The sequence below is a fragment of the Alexandromys fortis genome, unplaced genomic scaffold, assembly GCF_014885135.2.
Source record: "Alexandromys fortis isolate MF-2015 unplaced genomic scaffold, M_Fortis_MF-2015_v1.1 scaffold_175, whole genome shotgun sequence".
Taxonomy (NCBI): domain Eukaryota; kingdom Metazoa; phylum Chordata; class Mammalia; order Rodentia; family Cricetidae; genus Alexandromys; species Alexandromys fortis.
The window spans coordinates 880,206-898,151 of record NW_026068065.1 but is presented as its reverse complement, the minus strand read 5'-3'; the positions used below and the strand labels follow the sequence as shown (position 1 = coordinate 898,151).

The following is a 17,946-nucleotide window of genomic DNA, read 5'->3' as shown; positions in this document are numbered from 1 at the left end:
TTCACTCACTCAAATATCAGTTGGCTCACTTAACAAATACCAAGAGTCTACCCTTGCTAGAGTTTGGTCTAGGAATGTGAACCACAGTAACGAAGAAAAGGTATCCCAGCTGTCATAGAGTTTACACTTCAGTTGACTTCCTATACTTTCCAAATAACACAAACAGCTTTCTTTTCCTTTGTAACCAAGACAACCAGTGTCACCAAATAGCTTTGGTTGACCTAGAACTTGCTTTGGCCCAGGCTGGCCTTGAATTCATAATCTTCCTGGGTGTATCTCCCAAAACTGGGGTTATAGGCATACACACATTTCCTAGAAACAGTGTTCCAAGTCAATAGCTTTAGATCTTCCAAGGTGCCATTAATTGCCCCTGCACTTGTGAACATTTAGATTATTAATAATCATAGTTACCAAACTATGAGTGTGTGTAAAATCTTGATATTGTATCAGTAGGAAATCAAGACACCATATGTTTTTAGTGAAAAAATGTTTGTATTAGTGACTGCCTTCAGGGATGACTACCCAAGTATATAATAAGGCATAGGAGGCACAGGTAAGGAGAGGAGGCCTCCAAGGCCCAAATGCAATGGATCCTTGAAAACACCGCCAAAGTAATATCCTTCTGGAGTACAAAGTGTCATGTTCCCACCCACACTGAAACTGTATGTTCTTCGTCTTTACTTTGCACAGCTAATGAACTAAGGCATTGTTTTATTAGTACACTCCCTTTCCCTTTGTTGGCACAGCTAAGCATCATTTTATATGATTTCCTGGCAATTTCTGTTTTTATGGAGTTACTTCATCCACTACTTTCTTATTTAGCTGTTAGAATGTTTATCTTTTCATTTTAATATGCCCAGTTTGGACAAATTCCACAAATATTTTGAACATAAATCTTTTTTCTATGATACGTTTTAGAGATAATTTACCTCAAGTCTGTATTTATTAGTCTTAGTTTATATTTTGCCATTACTTTCGTGTATATTTTTAACTACTGACATTTATCTATTATCTTCTTTATGGCTTCCCAGCATTCTGTCACATTTACATGACTTTCTCCAAGAATGTTTTCCGATGTGGCTATTATCGGGGTTATTTTTGTGAGTCTTCATGCCTGCACTGATTTGGGTTCCTTTGCTTGCCTCTGAGTAAGAGTTGTATGCCCAGCTAGCTGGAATGCCTTAGTAGATCACACTGGCCAGGGACTCAAAGAGATCCTCCTACCTTCCTGAGTGCTGAGATTAAGGTATGCACAACCACACCCAGCAAAAATTTAAAGCTCACCGGGCGTGGTGGAGCACGCCTTTAATCCTAGCACTTGGGAGGCAGAGGCAGGCGGATCTCTGGGAGTTCGAGGCCAGCCTGGTCTACAAGAGCTAGTTCCGGGGACCGGCACCAAAGCTACAGAGAAACCCTGTCTCGAAAAAAACAAACAAAAAAAAAAATTTACAGCTCGTGTGTATGTGGGCATAGGTTTGTACATTTGAGTACAGATGCCCATGGCCCAGGCAGGAGAGGGTGTCAGGTCCCTTAGCGCTGGAGTTAATGGGTGAACAAAATCTGGGTTCTCTATGGGAGCAGTATGGCCCTAACAGCTTCGGCCCGTTGATGTATTTTGCTGTGTTCCTCTACTTTTACCCATTTCCATCAACAGGTATGCACCAAGATAGACTTAGTAAATTTATGAATATTATAGATGTGATAGAATGAAAATGTGGGAAACATTGGTTTATATGTCACTTAAAGGACATTCATGGATATTTTCCAATAAATATATATTTTTCTCCCTAAATTTATAGTATCATATTTCACACTTAGATAATTAATCCATCTTCATATGTGTTTATTCAGGTTGTGAAGTAGGGATCTTTTACCCTTTCAAGTGTCAGTTAGTAGGCTCGACATCATTTGTTTCAAAAGGGTTTGAAATGTTTGTCACAAGTAATTTTTCAGATGTATTTGGTTCTAGATTCAAGCAAAAATATATATTTGTCAATTGGCTGTTATTATACATATTAAAGCTACGGAGGTTGAAAGTATTACCCAGTGATTGCCTAGCATTTGCAAGATCCTAGATTCTGGTCATAGTACTGGAGAACCTCTTACGCATATGCACATACGCATACACACACAAATACACACTACACACACACACTACACACACACCAAAACCTGCAGTCGTAGCTTTATAATAAGTATTAAAACCTAAATCTAATCTTACATTTTCTGAAATCTTTTTAATGTTTTGATTTATTCTTCCTACATAATTATAAAATCCTTTTTCTATCTAAAAAAAGTTCTAAGATTCAAATAAAATGACTTTAAATAAATGACTCTGGCCTACCATTTTACTTTCAAAAAGACCCTAAATCTTGTACATGTTGTGTTTTGGATTTTGATGAGTTTGCTATTGATATGCAAAGAACCTAGACTTTAGAACCCAGAGGCCTGGGCTAGCGTCCAGCTGCAGTTGCCAGCTGTGTGGACTTAGCCTGATAGCTGAGCTCCCTTCTGCACAGGAGAGTCGCTGCTTACCGCAAAGAGCCACTGTTGAGATAGCAGTTTATTCACTAATCAGCTGAGTTATTCTTGCAAAAATTGTTTTACACACGCTCTCAGCATATAGTAATAATTGGCTCAAAGTAATTAATTTAATAAGTTCAGTCATAATCACCACTCCCCATTTTTAAAAAATAGGACATATGAGGTCTTTTTGGATGAAATGACATGGTGTGTGGGGTTTCTTCAAAGCAGCCTGGTCAGAGAGCAAATGCTGTAACTGAAGCAAGAGTGGCCTGGGATTGACAATCCTGAAAACTGGTGATGAGTCACGCCATACAGGCTCTTGAGACAGTATTTTCCACTTGCGTGTTTGAAAGTTACTCAAAAAAGAGGTTTATTTCTTAAATGTACCTCTAGAAACTAAAACTGACTGCGTGTAAGTATTTAGGGAGAAGGCATCATAAATATTGGCTGTAGTCAGTCTATTTTTAAAGTGAAAGAATGGAAGAAAGGATGGGAGGATAGAGAAGAAAACCGGGAATTAGAAAAAAATGTTCCATTGTCTTTTAATCTCCTAGTATGGCTAGGTACATTGGCTGTCCTACTCTCTTAACACAGACCTGAATCTAAAGCACATAGAGATTTCGAGTTTCTGTAAAGAATAAACTACTAACTCAGATGTCCAGCAGCAGCTGTGTGCCTAGACGTAATTATCATCTTACCTGGAAGGTGCTAATTGGAGGTTCATTGACCGAGGACTTACCACTGTGTCTCTGTAAGCCTGACTTTAGTATAGATCACTGTTTCCCTTCTGAAATCAGTGATAGCCATCCTGAGGCTTTTCTAATGCTGTTGCTAAGTAACAAATTGCTCCTTTAACAAATACTTCCTAGGCAGTGGATGGAAGTAGATAGATAATTAAAATGTAGAAATGAAAAGGTGTGGGGAATGACTGAGCTATCTTCCAAGACCTTTAAGTACATAAGGAGTTATTTCTGGAAAAAAAAATGAAGGAAAACTTTATTTAAAAAGTGGCATAGAGCTGATTATTATTACCATTATTGAGATGGAGTCTCACTGTGTAGCCTTGGCTGGCTTGAAGCTGACTAAATAAACCAGATTGGCCTTGAACTCACAGATTCTGCTGAAATCAAGGTGTGCACCACCATACCTGGCTACAGGTGATTTTTAAATATTTAAACTGTACAAGCCCAGTGCCCTGAGTTCAATCCCTGGAAGCCAAGTGAAAAGCCAGTGTGGTGGCATACACCTGTAATGCCAGTGGAATGGGAGGTGGAGGCACAACTGACTGGAAGCTCAGGGGCCTTGTCTGAAAACAAGCAAACAAAAACAAGATGAAAAGAAAGTTGTACTCTGGCCTCTACACATACCGTAGCACAAGTGCATGTGAACATACCTCTACACACACTAAATCAAAAGAAACTCTGTAAGCAAAACATACCAGTCACTCACCCTAAAACCGTAGAAGTGTATATCACCATTATACTCAATGGTCTCTCTGGATGTAGTAAATGAACAAGAGTTAAACTCTCTGCCAGTAAATAATGTGGAGCCGTATCTAAGAGATAATATTAGTTGACAAAAACAAGAGTGCAGAAAGATGAGCATAAAATGGCTTCCTATTTTTGGCACTTTTTTTTTTTTTTTTTTTTTTTTTTTTNTTTTTTTTTTTTTTTTTTTACTTTCTCTCTTAGGAATTGATTAGGCTGAATATAAGGATAGCTGTAAGGAATATAGCACTTCTCTCAGAAGACAAGTCTAATTGCTGAGAGCCTAACCAGTGGTAGAGCGCTGGTTTGGCAGCCCCAGGCCCTGAGCTCAGACACCAGCACAGCAGGGATGCAGGGAGGGGTGTAAAGAGAAGCAAGGCAGTAACAATAAGGGATCAGTGGTAGCACACTAGCCCGGGAGGGCAGGAGGAGCCCTCAGGTTTGCCTTCTTTCTTGTTCTACCGCCCACAAATTGTGGGCACATTAGATCCCTGAGTCTCAACAGCACCTCTAAGTCCAGTCACAGTCTAGACAGGTAAAGCCGCAAAGGTCAAAGATTCGTACCAACTGAATCAATCAGTCTCCTGCTACTAAGAGTTAATGATTTTCAGATACCCCACCTCCTAGACTTCTGCATATATATCTTTGGATAGACTTGTCATATGAACACAGAGCTAAATCAACTGCTGAAGGGATCTTTGGGGTTTTCTTTGGTTGTTGGTTTTGTCATGGGGAAACTAGGTAGCTGAAGCTGACCTTGGACTCTATGTAAAGGATGAGAATCCTCCTGCCTTTACATCCCAAGTGCTCTGATTAAAGGCCTGTGCCACCACACCCAGCTAATGAGATCTTCCTAAAGGAGTACACGGCCCCTTCAGACATAATAAAGCTTTGTTACTAGTAAGGAGGTTGCCTTCCTAGTAGATAACTAACAATGTCTGCTCTTCTTATTTCTGAAACATAGAATGCTAAAATCTTAGGGAAGTATTAGAGGAAAATGAAACCAAAAACAAATGAAATTGCTTAATATATCATTCAAAGAGACTGATGGGGTATAAATTTACTAACTTTTTTGACAATTTTATATGAGTTTTATATTTACATGATTTTCACTCCACACTTCCCTCCTCCAGCTCCTTTTGTGCCCCCAATCTCTATCAATGTCATGACCTCTGCCACTTTATTAGTATTACATAGAAACATACAGACATGCATACAGATGTATGTATAAATAGAATCTGCTGAGATTTGATGGACGCAACTCCCTGTCATATATAGAAGACATTCTTGTGGCAGATGTTCTGAGCCTCAGGCTCATCAGTCTTTCTACCCCTCTTCGGTGATGCCCCCCAAGCCTTGGGTATAGGGATTGTGTGGTCCATGTATACAGTTGGCAGTAGACACCCCACAGGCAGTTGTTCTTTGCCTTTTGACCAGTTGTGGATTTCTGTGATGGCATCTGTCAGTTACAAAAAGAAGCTATGCTTATCTGTAGACATAAGAGTAGGTATTACAGTGCAGCTGGGAATTATACTGGTTTAGAAAGCAGCAGTCGTAGGCTCTCTAGGATCCATCGTGCTCAGGTGGTTAGCTAAGTTTACAGTACAAGGCATGAATTCCCTCCTGTTGGGTGGACCTTAAGTCCAATTAGGTGGCTGTAGGTTACCCCCAAGATATAGTTGCCACTATTGCAGCGCCGGGGACGTCTTGGTCCTAAATTCTTGTAAAAAACATTCATCAGTTTCAATGCAGCAACTGCTTCCTTACTCTGGTCACTTTTTTGTAAGTAGGTTGGCTTGGGGTTTTGTTGGGTTTTTTGTTGTTGTTGTCTTTGGGGATTCTGGGAAGGGTTGAGTCTGGGGTCTCATACCACTGGTTCCCCTAGATTTCACTCTATACCCCAGGCTGGCCTAGAACTCATTAGTAGCCAGACTGGCCTTCAAGGCCCTGTGATCCTCATGAATACCACCATGTCCAGTTTATTAATTTATTACTTTTTTTTAAGCAAGGCTAACAGGGAGGAACCAAGAGTGCAAAATATATGTGCTTTAAAGTAATATTTAGATCCAGTGCACTGAAAGCTAAACTAAATTGCTTTGGGTACCTAAAATTGGAATAAAATAATAATAAACAAATTCTCTTAGATTCCGTTACTCTTGCACTGCTTCCCTGCTGCCCGCTATATTGTACTTTTGTACAGTGTGAACCAAAGTTGTTCATCGGATAAAACCTGACAAGTAGAGCACAGCGCTAGATGGTAATTACAGAACAGGTTTAAAAACAACTGCATACTCCATTCCTATTCCTACAGAAATGATGTAATAGGAGTGGCGGGGCTGCATCCCCAACACCCGGCTGCTAGCTTTACACCAGAAATAACAACACACAAATTGTATTCATTTAAACACTGCTTGTCCCATTAGCTCTAGCCCTTACTGGCTAATTCTGATATCCCTATCAACCCATCTCTAATAAACTGTGTAGCACCGGTCTTACCGGGAAAGATTCAGCATGTCTGACCTGGCGGCTTGCTTCATCGCGTGTGTCTGCCCGGGAGAACAGAGCTATCACATCTGCCCAGGAGAGGGGAGCATGGCATCTCTGAGCTCACTTCCTCTTCCTCCCAGCATTCTGTTCTGTTTACTCGACCCACCTAAGGGATGGCCTATCAAAATGGGCCAAAGCAGTTTGTCTATTACCAATGACCTTCCTCCATCACAGAAAGTGGGAACCGATGGTAGCAATGGTTTTCTCTTTTTAACAATTACCTGCTAGTCTAATAATTAAAAACGACAAAAAACTGAATCTCAGAAGTTGAGAACTGGGAGGAATCTGTTCTTTAGTTTCCTTGCTTTCTGTCAGTGTTGAGGAGGCCCATGACCTGAGCGTGCAAGGGCTCCACACCTGAGCTACAGTGTCACTCAGTGTTGAGGAGGCTCATGACTTTAGCTTGCAAGGGCTCCACACCTGAGCTACAGTGTCACTCAGGTCAAAGGATAATTATCCTCAAGCTAGACTGCTGTTTAGGATAAGTCTGTTGATTTGGTTCTAATCAAATTATTTGGGGGAAATTTTGACTAATTTTTCCAGTTACTTTAAACTAAAAGGGACAAACTTGGGGCTGGACAGATGACTCAGCAGTTAAGAGCATCTGCTGCTCTTCCAAAGAGGTTCTGGGTTTGGTTCCCAGCACCACCCATCCATTTTGGGTTATCTCACAACTGCCTGTAATTCCAGCTCAGGGGATCTGATGCCTTTGTCTGGACTTCTCAGGTACCTGCACCACTCACAGACTGTACAAACCTACACACAGACACACATATATACACATACTTAAGAATAAAATATGAAAAACACAAGAAACAAACAGCCAAAAACAAAACATGCTGGGCATGGTAATTCCAGCACTCGAGAGGCGGAGGAGGACAGACCTCCATGAGTTCGAAGGCGGCCTGATCTTCATATCAAATTCCAGGACAGCCAAGGCTACAGTGAGACCCTAGTGAGGGGTGGGGGCAGTAATTATTTTAGAGGCAAGCTTGTTCTTCATGTATTGTCTCCATGGTCTTAGAAATAAGGTGGGAAGCTGGGGGGGAGGGGCATATGCCACTGTGGCATACTTTGGTATCCTTGGCTTATCTCCCCCTCCTCCCCACCCATCCCCCGCCACTTCCTATTCATTAGGTAAATAAACATTTTACATTGTCATTGGTCACTATGACAAGGTGGCTCTGAGTTATACGTTTGTCCTTTCTAAACTCTACAGCAAGTATTGCTCGCTGGGCCTGCTCTCATTAGAAGGGCAGGTAGGTAGTACAAATGGAAGTGCTTTGTAAGTGCTCACTACAATAAATGATGATTTTTTTTCGCTTAATTATTATTATGATTGTTCTTATTTCTGGTGATGTGGCATTTAAAGGTTCTTATTTATTTAATTAATGCTGTTTATTACTATAGATGTCTTTATTAAAAGCTCATAATTACTCATTTTCATGCTTAGGGTTGTTCAGAACACCTACAGCTTCTGGGCTTTTCTTTCCCAAGCTAAATTGCATGAGGGACTTAACATAAATGCTTAACTTTTCTGTGTTGTATACTTACTCATGATTTCATTCCGCTATTTTTTATCAAATCTGACAATGTGAATTTAAAAATACTTTTCTTATTTCTTTTGGTGTTTTTGAAATGGGGTCTCTCTATGTAGCTCTAGCTCCATAAATACTTGCTCTGTAAATCAGACTGGCCTGAAACTCAGATATCTGCATGTCTCTGCCTCCCAAGTGCTAGGATTAAAGACGTGTGCCACCATGCCTGTTTATATTAACTTATTGAGAATTTCATACATGCATACAGTGTATTTTGATCATATTCATTCCCCACTCCTCTCCTTAACTCTTGCTAGATCTCACACCCCACCCCACCCCCAATTTTATTTCAGTTTCTTCTCCTTCGTTTTAGGGAATAGTTTTATAAAACCAAAGTATTTGTGAGATAGTAATAATCTTTTTGAAGTTTTAGTTTTACTTGTGTGTTTGTCTGTATGAGTGTATGCCATGTGTACAGGGCGCTGTCAGCTGCCAGAAGAGGGTGCCAGATCATCTGAGCTGGAGTTAGAAGCATTTGTGAGCTGCAGATGGGCATGGCCCTCTGGGAGAACGCGAAGCACTCTTGACCACTGAACTATGTTTCCAGCCCCATAATAAAATTCTTAGTCCTTTCTTTTAATCACTTTTTAATAAGATGGTTTTACATCTTCGCTCCTCCTCTTACAACTTCTTTTCTGAGGGGATGGAATGATAGCTGGGCAGGTAAAGAAGGATTGCTTGAGGCCAGGAGTTTGGGGGCCACCTGAGAACTGTATGGTAATAAGACCTGATCCATAGCAATTCTGAAATCCAAATCGTGTTGTCAGAACTACCTAGTCTAGAAACAAGAAATACTTCTTGGCTAGGGCGCAGCCCTAGTCCCCAGAAGTAGCTTCTGATTCACCATTCTCTGTAACACTTACTCTGTCCTCTGAGCTGCCTCTCTTTTCAGTGAGAATTGCTTCATACTTAGAGCTATGTAGTGATCTACTGCTGTCTTTTAATTTTATTTAAAAATCTTTGTTGTATAATGTATTTTGGTCATACTCTTCCCTACTCATAGTCTTTTTCTCTTTCAAAAATAAAAGAAAGAAAAAGAGAAAGAAGAACAGCAAAAAAAGGAAAATCAAAACAGACAAACTAAAACAGGAAAATGAGTAAGACAAAAATACCAAAACAAAGCACATGGAGTCTGTCCTGTTAGCCCACTACTCTGAGCATGGGGCCTGCCCTGGAGTGTGGGTGATACACCCAGTGACACTTTACCGGCCACTTTCTGAGTAACCCTGGCGGTCAGCTTGAGTTGATCCAGAATCTATGTGAAGGTGAAAGGGGAGAACATACTCCCTAAAAATTATTCCACCCAGAACCTCCACCCGTGATGTGGCTTGCACTACGTCCTAATGGTAATAATAATAAAATCATAATAATGATGCATTTATCTTTCCCAGCATGTATAAATTGAAAATAACTCCTCAGCACCGGGATCCTGTCTGACTTGAGCCTGTGCTAGTCTTGTGTGCGCTGTCACAGTCTGCAGATTCACATGTGGAGCCTTCCTCTTGTATGTGTCTGGAGGAGGATGTTTTCTTGAGTCCCACACCACCTCTGACTTTCCACCATCTCTTGCCTGTGGAGCCCTGACCTGGAGAGGAAGGGTGTGACAAAGACATCCCATTTAGGACTGAGTACTAGTCCTCCTGCTCTGCACATTGTCTGGTGGTGGGTCTGCTGCAAGGAGCTTCCCCGATGAGGTTGCGATGCTCGGAGTTTGTCTGCTGTTTGTACACACAGAGGTCGTTCCAAAGCTACTTTCCCTCATCATAAGCATCAGTTACTTTTAGCCCAAACTCATAAACTTCCTTAACCCTTCTTTGAGATTTCTTTGGCTTTTACTTCATGTTGTCAAAGCCACATACATGGTTCTTTATGAGACAAACCTCTCTATTCTGAGAGTGAACCTGCTAGGTGTTCTTCCCTTAAAACTTAAAAGCTTTTATGTCTGTACAAGAAGTCGTCCATCACCATCACGGTCACAGCTAACCTTAAATTCATTGTGTTGCTGAGGATGGTCTTGAACTCCTGATTTACCTCCACTTCTCAAATTCTGGGATTATATATATACTACCATAGCCAGCTCATGCCCACCACCACCATCACTTGCAAGCACAGCAGAGGAGGTCAGTGGACAGCTTTTAGGGAACAGGTTTTCCCCTTTCACTTTCACATGGATTCTGGGGGTCAAACCCAAGCCTTTACCTGCTGAGCCTTTTTGTCAACCCATACTTTTATTTCCTTTCCTGACATTATCTCTTTATTTCTTTGTGAAATCTTTTCTGGCTATACTGGAAAGGTGAAACAGTTTTATTTTCAGCCTAGCAAGTCTTTGTTCTTTTATTGTGCTCTTCGCTGTTTGCAAACTGGACAACTCTCTTTAGTTTGTCTGTCTCTTGTGTTGTATATGCATCCATATACACTGTATATTACACCCCGAAAGCTAGCCCATACTTCCAACATTCTCCCTGAAATCTCCTTACCTGGCTCTCTAAGTTTATGATTTATTTTAGCTAGTAAGAGGTGCCTATTTTTCCTGTTGCTTCAGGAGAGTTTTCTCAGTAACAGTTTGCTAACTTCCTTTTCCGCTTATGCTAAAAGAGACCCATTTTCAGCCCCCACATTGTGTAGACTGAAACCACAGATTCAGTGAAGCCTTTTGTTATAGCAGTGCTATTCCTAAGTATTTAATTTTCTTATCAAATACCTATTATTTCATAGCAAGCCATTGTACATTTTGGTGTCTTGACATCACCATTTTATCTTTTGCATGTCTGAGCTGACTGAAAGGCTCATCTGCCCAGGGTCATGTGACTCTGTGACAGCCTAAAAGGGCCTAAGCTTGTGTGTTTTGTGAGCTTTCCCTAAGCTTTGCTTTCGACTTGTTTATTGATGTTCTGCTGGGCAAGCAAGTAGCACAGCCAAGCCCAGAGTTAATGTGGGGCTGAAATCGAGCCTGGAAAGCACATTATATTCACACTGAACCATCTAGACTCGTTAGATTCCAGCAGAGTTCCAGCTCCACAGTACTGCGTCCTTGAGAACTCATTTCATTTGTGTGCAACAATTTTCTCCCCTATAATTGAGGATTAATAACACCTATCACAGGGTTGAGGGGAGGCTTAAATTTTCAGTGACTGCTTGCTTTTGTTTTAATGTGTGAGGGGGCCGTTTCTGTTCCTGTGGTGCTTTAAGGCAGGGTCTCACAGTGTAACCCAGCCTGGGCTGGAACTCAGTGTGTAACTCATGGCCGTCTCCTGAGTGTGGGTCCTGGAGCATAAGCCACCGTACTCTGATCTTAGGTTTTGATTTGTTTTGCTTGTTCCACTTATCACATGCATTTTGTTCCATCAGATTTTATTCCACAGAATCAAATACTCAGAAGTTTTTGTTTGATTATAAAAGCAATACTTTTATTCTTATACAAAGTGTGCAAACTCTAAAAAATTACATCAAAGGAAACAGGTATCCTCTGACATCTCATGAGATACAGTCCTGAATCGTGAACTCCTCAGGCCTTTCAGCCTTATTTCCTACTAAAGGTGAATACATCCTTTGTCAGTCTGGAAGACATGGTCCTTGAAAAAACACCATGTTTCTGAAAATCTCCTAGCTTTATATTTAGGACTAAAAGAGATCATGCTTGTAAAATATTTAGCCCCTGCCTTACTCATATCCACATTTAACCTGATGATCAAACTGACAATTCTCAGAGTGAGGTGAAGAAGAAGTGTGCGTGGAGAGCAATGTATCTCAGTGAAACTGGGAGGGGAGTGCTCCTGGCCGTCGTTTCTCTAAGACCAGTGACTTGTTGGCTACAGTATGGGTGATTACAGAGAAGTTCCGGATGAGTCAATAGAGAAACTTCTAAAAGCTTTATTAGAAAAGGACGCATCCGCCTTTGCTCCCCCAAAACCAAAACGTGAGCATGGCATTGGTCATAAAGTGATACATTCCTGACACTTATACAAACCTTTTCTTTATGTTTTAGTCAAAGAAGTTTGGCAGAGATCACAGAACTTATACACACTGCTCTCCTCGTGCACCGTGGGATAGTAAATTTAAGTGAATTACAGTCTTCTGATGGACCACTAAAAGACATGCAGTTCGGAAACAAAATAGCTATCCTGAGTGGAGACTTTCTTCTAGCAAATGCCTGCAATGGACTAGCTCTTCTACAGAACACCAAGGTAAAGACAGACAGGGTTCACTTGTGCCTGTATGGTCTTCGGGTGTCTCATGCTTGATGATTGAACCCACAGAGGTCCATGCGTCCTGCTGCTCAGCTCCCCTGTGTGGATGCTCACTGAAACTGAGCAAGGTGATGATCGCAGTGTCAACATGAAGTAAGAGAGACTAACTCTAGGGAACGCTTTTGAAAAGCAGGTGTACTGGCACAAGACTGTCATCTCCATGCTCTGAGGCAGAGGCAGGGGGATTGTGAGTTCAAGGCTAGCCTGGGCCTCAGAACCAGACTTTGTTTCAAGAAAAGAAATAAGAAGAAAAAAATCACTTAAGAGAATGAGGCAGGAGGATTATCACACGTTCAGGGCCACTCTGGGCTATAGAGGGATCTCCAAAATAAAAGAGCAAGGCTGGGAATATAGAATGGGTGCCTAGCATGTACAAGTATGACGGAAAGAGCGAGGTGGCAAGGGAGGGAGATATAGAGTGAGTGAGGGAAGGAGGCTGAAAATACTTAAGTCCTTTGAACTTTTGAAGTATTTATCTGAACAACATGATCTGGAATGGAAGTTTTGATGGTCAGTTCTATCTATTGCAACATTGTAGATCTATTTGTAATACTTAAAAAGTAAGCAAAGTAAATGTCTAATTGTGAGGGACTTAAGTGATGTATCCAAATGAATGTTATATAGGCATTGAAATTTTATGAAAAATGTTAAAAAGCATAGGAAAGGGTCCACATCATAAAATATGCTTGAAAAGTAGAATTTAAAGACTTACACATATTAGGCAGTTCTTACCTATGTTATAAAAAATTTCCATATATAAAGGAATGAATAAGCAACAGTAAGAAATTACAAGGAAATACATCAAAATATTAATTAGTCTACTACTTAGTAAGATTATAAATAGCCTTTGGTATATTTTTGTTTCTTTGAGACATGATTTTGCTGTGTGACCTCAAATTTGTGGTGATCCTTTTGGTTCAGACTCACAACTGTGCAGAGACAGAAAGATTGCTGGAGCTTTCTGGCCACTAGCCTAGCTCCAGGTGCAGTGAATGACCTCTATATGTTCTCATGGGCTTGAACATGCGATTTCCCCTCAGCCTTCAAAATGCTAAAATAATCACATTTCACACGTGCCCAGCTTTTAAAAGTACATTCTTTAGGGAAATAGAGCACTGACTGGTCTTCCAAAGGACCCAGATTCAATACCCAGCTCCCATGCTACAGATAACAACTGTCTCTAACTTCAGTTCTAGGAGATTCAGTGCTGTTTTCTGGTATCCATGGTTACTTCTACTGAACAGACATAATACAGGCAAACAAAATTATCAACAATACAATATTTTTAAAGATTTATTTATTATGTATACAGTGTTCTGTCTGCATGTATGCCTGCAGGTCAGAATAGGGCATCAGATCATTAGAGGTGGTTGTGAGCCACTGTATGCTTGCTGGGAATTGAACTCAGGACCTCTGGAAGAATAGCCAGTGCTCTTAACCTCTGAGTCATCTCTCCAGCCCCAGTAACACAATATCAGATAAGGCTAAGAAATCAACTAAAGTATGTGAATATGCATCAAAGATAATTATTCTAAGTCGGATGTGGTGGCAGACACCTTTAATCTCAGCATTTGGAGGCAGAGACAGGCAGATCTCTTTGTTGAGAACAGCTTGGTCTACATAGCAGACTCCAGGCCAGCCAGCCAGGCCAACTGCCTCAAAAATAAATAGCAAGCTAGATAAATAAATAATCTACTTCATTTTGGGGGCTACAGGGGGTTTACATGAGTTTATGTGTACCATGTTTGTGCAAATGATGCCCATGGAGTTCAAAAGAGAATGTCAGATCCCCTGAAACCTAGAGTTATAGATGGTTCTGAGTCATTATGTCCATGCTGGGAACTGAACCCAAGTCCTTTGGAAGAACAACCAGTGTTCTTAACCACTGAGCTCTCTCCAGCCTCCTCTACTTGTTATATTTTAGTATTCAGATAATCAATATTCTAAAGTTCGTATTTAATGTAGGTGAATATGTTATTTTTATTTCTTTTAAAATTTGTTTTTGAAAATAGTTGTTGACTTGAGTCTACCAATACAAAAACAGAAGTTAATTGTAGCTCAGTACTTGTTTCAGAAAGTGTGACATTTTAGCTATTTTCACACATCTTGTTTGGCAATTTGGATAATGCAATGTCTGCACTTTTCTCAGAGGTCTTACAAGATCCTTCTGCATACATTTCCTTAGCCAGAATTTAATGGCCTGGTCACCCTCTCAGGGAAGGAGACGAAGAATGTGCCTTGATAGATGCTGAGAGTCGCATTCTGCTCAACTTTTCCACCATGGTTTTGCACTTTAGGGTGGCACATTGGTGTGGGCCAATTGTCTGTATGTTGTCAATTATATTTTAAATAAACGCTGATTGGCCAGTAGCCAGGCAGGAATTAGAGGCAGGTCAATGAGAACAAGAGAATTCTGGGAAGAAGGAAGCCCATTCCTTGGCAGTCCTGTCCCAACTACAGAAGAAGCAAGATGTGACTGCCTTGCTGAATAAGGTATCAAGCCACATGGCTCACATAGACAAGACTAATGGGCTAATATAAGTTTTAAGAGTTAATAAGAAGCCTTAGTTAATGGGCCAATCAGTTTATAACTAATGTAGACCTCTGTGTGTGATTTTTTTGGGACGTAATGACTGCGGGAACCGGGCAGGACAGAAACCACAGTCAACAACACATATCACATGAGCTGGATCCATTGCTTTTAAAGGAGAATATAATATGAAAATGCTGAATGTCTGTTTTCTACCCACACAGGAATAATTAATTACCTGCATGAGACAGATGAAGAGCCTCAGATTTCTTTCCAGTTGAGCTAGCTCAGACTCCTTTCTCCTCTATTTCTACCATGTACTTGGTTGAGTCTTACTAATTTTATCAATGGGATCCACATGTTAAAGCAAGAGTGAGTCTTTAATTGTCCCTGGGAGTCACTGACCCCGTGGTCTGTCTCACCTTTCTACCAGACCCTCTGTGATCTATGAGAACTATGGGCCATACATGGAGAAGGGAACGCCTCCACATGTGAAAGTTTGGTAGAGTCTTTGGCACATGATAACCTGTAGGCATAAACAGTAGCCGAAAAGGATTAGATCCAAAAACTGGAAGGCAGGAAACATTCTAGATCTTTTACTTAATTGTACTTACTTCTGTATTTTGGGAAGTAGCCTCAACATGGTCTTACCCTAGAAAAGGAACGAAGGCTCAATACTTTGAGAAGAATTTGTTTTCCTCTCATTGTCAGTTTGAATTGCTTTGCACTACTCTGCAGCACTGGGATGAACCCAGGGTTTCACACATGACAGTTAAGCACAGCACTATGGAACGTTATCCCAGCCACTTAAAAGGCGCCGTGTCCAATCATGCCATAATGATGTAAGCTACTTCCCTTTGTGGGAATAATATTTAAATCATTCTTTTTCCTGAACTAGCTTGTGTCAGTCACATATTCTCTTTTCACTGTGGTTTGAATTTAGTGAAAATGGACGTTTTATTACCATCAAAATCAAGTCAGATTCACAGCCTGTGAAATTTGCTCTTGCTGTTTAGCATTCAAGGGCATCACTATACGTGTTCCAGAACCTAAGACCTCCACCATCTGCTCCATTAGGCACCGGATTTCAGCAGCATGACTTGATTTACAAAGAGAAGACCAGGAAAAAAGAAAAAAGAAACCTCAACATGTCCAACAACAGTTGCCCGAGAAATAAGACTGACCAGGACCCCTCCCTTTGGGGGTCCTATACCTCCACAGCCTCTGCGCACATCACTCCTTCACATTTGCATTACATTGAGCACAGCAAAAAAAAAATCCTTTTTAGACAATAATACATTTCTTTCTGAGCTGGATGGTTGCGCTAATCTTAAGCTTATCCTGTGCATCCACCTGTTCATTCCAAATATGGACCTTCCTTGCCTTCTTCTTGAAAGGGTTTCTAAAGTTTCTGCAAGCTCATTTCCAAAAGATGCCTCACCAACTCATTGTCTATGAAGTAACTAGAGTACCAGGTCAGTCCGTGACTGAGCCCCAACTCTAGGCATTTCGCAGCCCTCATTGATCATAATAGATGAGGTCCAAATTGTGTAAGCAGTACTCTGAACTGCAGAGACAGTGAGGGGAAACGAAGGTGTGAAGTCAAGGGTTCCCTTTGACAAAACACTTCCCCATATTCAGAAGCAGCCCTTTCAGTGAAACACTTGGTTCTGTTTTCCTCAGAATAATATTTAAAGGAATATGAATATTTTATAGAAGAGGACCTATTTTATTAAACAAGACTTACATCTAAAAATTATTATCTTGGTATACTTAGGTTTTATTTAATGTTTTAATTTCCTTTAATAAGAAAAAAGTTGTCAATAAACACAAAATAGACACCACAGTAACGAGAGATCAGGCAGAACGTGATACAGAATTTGTTTCTAATATGTCACTGTTTTTTATGGTGACAGCCTGCTTTTTTTTTTTTTGAGGGTCTATTTAACTTGATGATTAAAGTTGTCATGTTTACAGCAGTTTTAGTATTTTATGGCTTATTCATTCTACTGGTTTCCAGTTTTCTTCTGCTAGTGGGTTTGTGTACAAGCTTTATAGTATGTTTCTCTGCCTCCAAGGGCAGACTGTTAGCTGCAGTCAGATGAAATTCAGACCTGTTTTATAATTGCCAAGGGTAAAATTAGCAAAGTCGATTATTCTCCCTTCAGCTTTTCCCTAAAGATATTAGGGGGTCTTCGAGATAATTGCCTTAGGTATCACTTAGTTTTTTAAATATTCCTGAATATAGAAATTGGTATTTAATCCTGAGATAGTAGTCTTCTTACTATTATAGATGGAGTCACAAATACTAATTAACAAGATTTTGAATTCAAGAGTGACTTTAAAAATTAACGATTGGGTTTTCACTCATTCAATTATGGAACTTTTTATTTTAGTACTTCGTTATGTAAAAGACCTGGACTAAAAACCTCAAGCCTTTGAAGCCATAATTTTCCTCACACCATTGTTATAGTGGCTTTGTAGGATATGCTATAAGTCTCTGATGTGTGCTCATTCCTGAATCTAAACTTCTAGTTTCTGAGCATCAAGTTATCACAGAGACATTTAATTAGAGGGAGGATGATAAAATAGAAACACTATAATTTATAATTTTAAGACTTTTTTAAAATGTATGTGTAGTGTGTGAAATTATGTGAGTGTGTATGTACCGCATGCACGCAAGAGCCCTTTGAGATGAGAAGAAGCCATCAGCTCCCCTAGAACTGGAATTACAGAGTCTACGAGCTACTTGTGGGTGCAGAAACCAAACTTGGGTCCTCCATAGGAGTGGTAAGAACTCTACACTGCTGAGTCATCTCTCCAGCTGCTATAACTTGTCCTTACAGGTTTTCTCTGGTGTTTATTTAGACCAGATTTCTAGTTTAAGATTATGCCAAAGTGCAAGTAATATTTGCCCCCCCCATGTGTGTGTGTGTATGTGTGTGTGTGTGAGAAAGAGAGAGAGAGAGAGAAAGAGAGAGAGAGAGAGAGAGAGAGAGAGAGAGAGAGAG

General features: G+C 40.4%; 1 protein-coding gene across 2 annotated transcripts in view; it reads left to right on the top strand.

Annotated features, from left to right (window-relative positions):
• Positions 1–17,946, top strand: part of Pdss2 (decaprenyl diphosphate synthase subunit 2) — a 234,868-nt gene that overhangs the window by 112,996 nt on the left and 103,926 nt on the right. For both annotated transcript variants that reach the window (XM_050120522.1, XM_050120519.1), the window contains exon 3: positions 12,144–12,342. In XM_050120522.1, the coding sequence (XP_049976479.1) occupies positions 12,144–12,342 (199 nt within the window). The remainder of the gene's footprint in view (positions 1–12,143; positions 12,343–17,946) is intronic.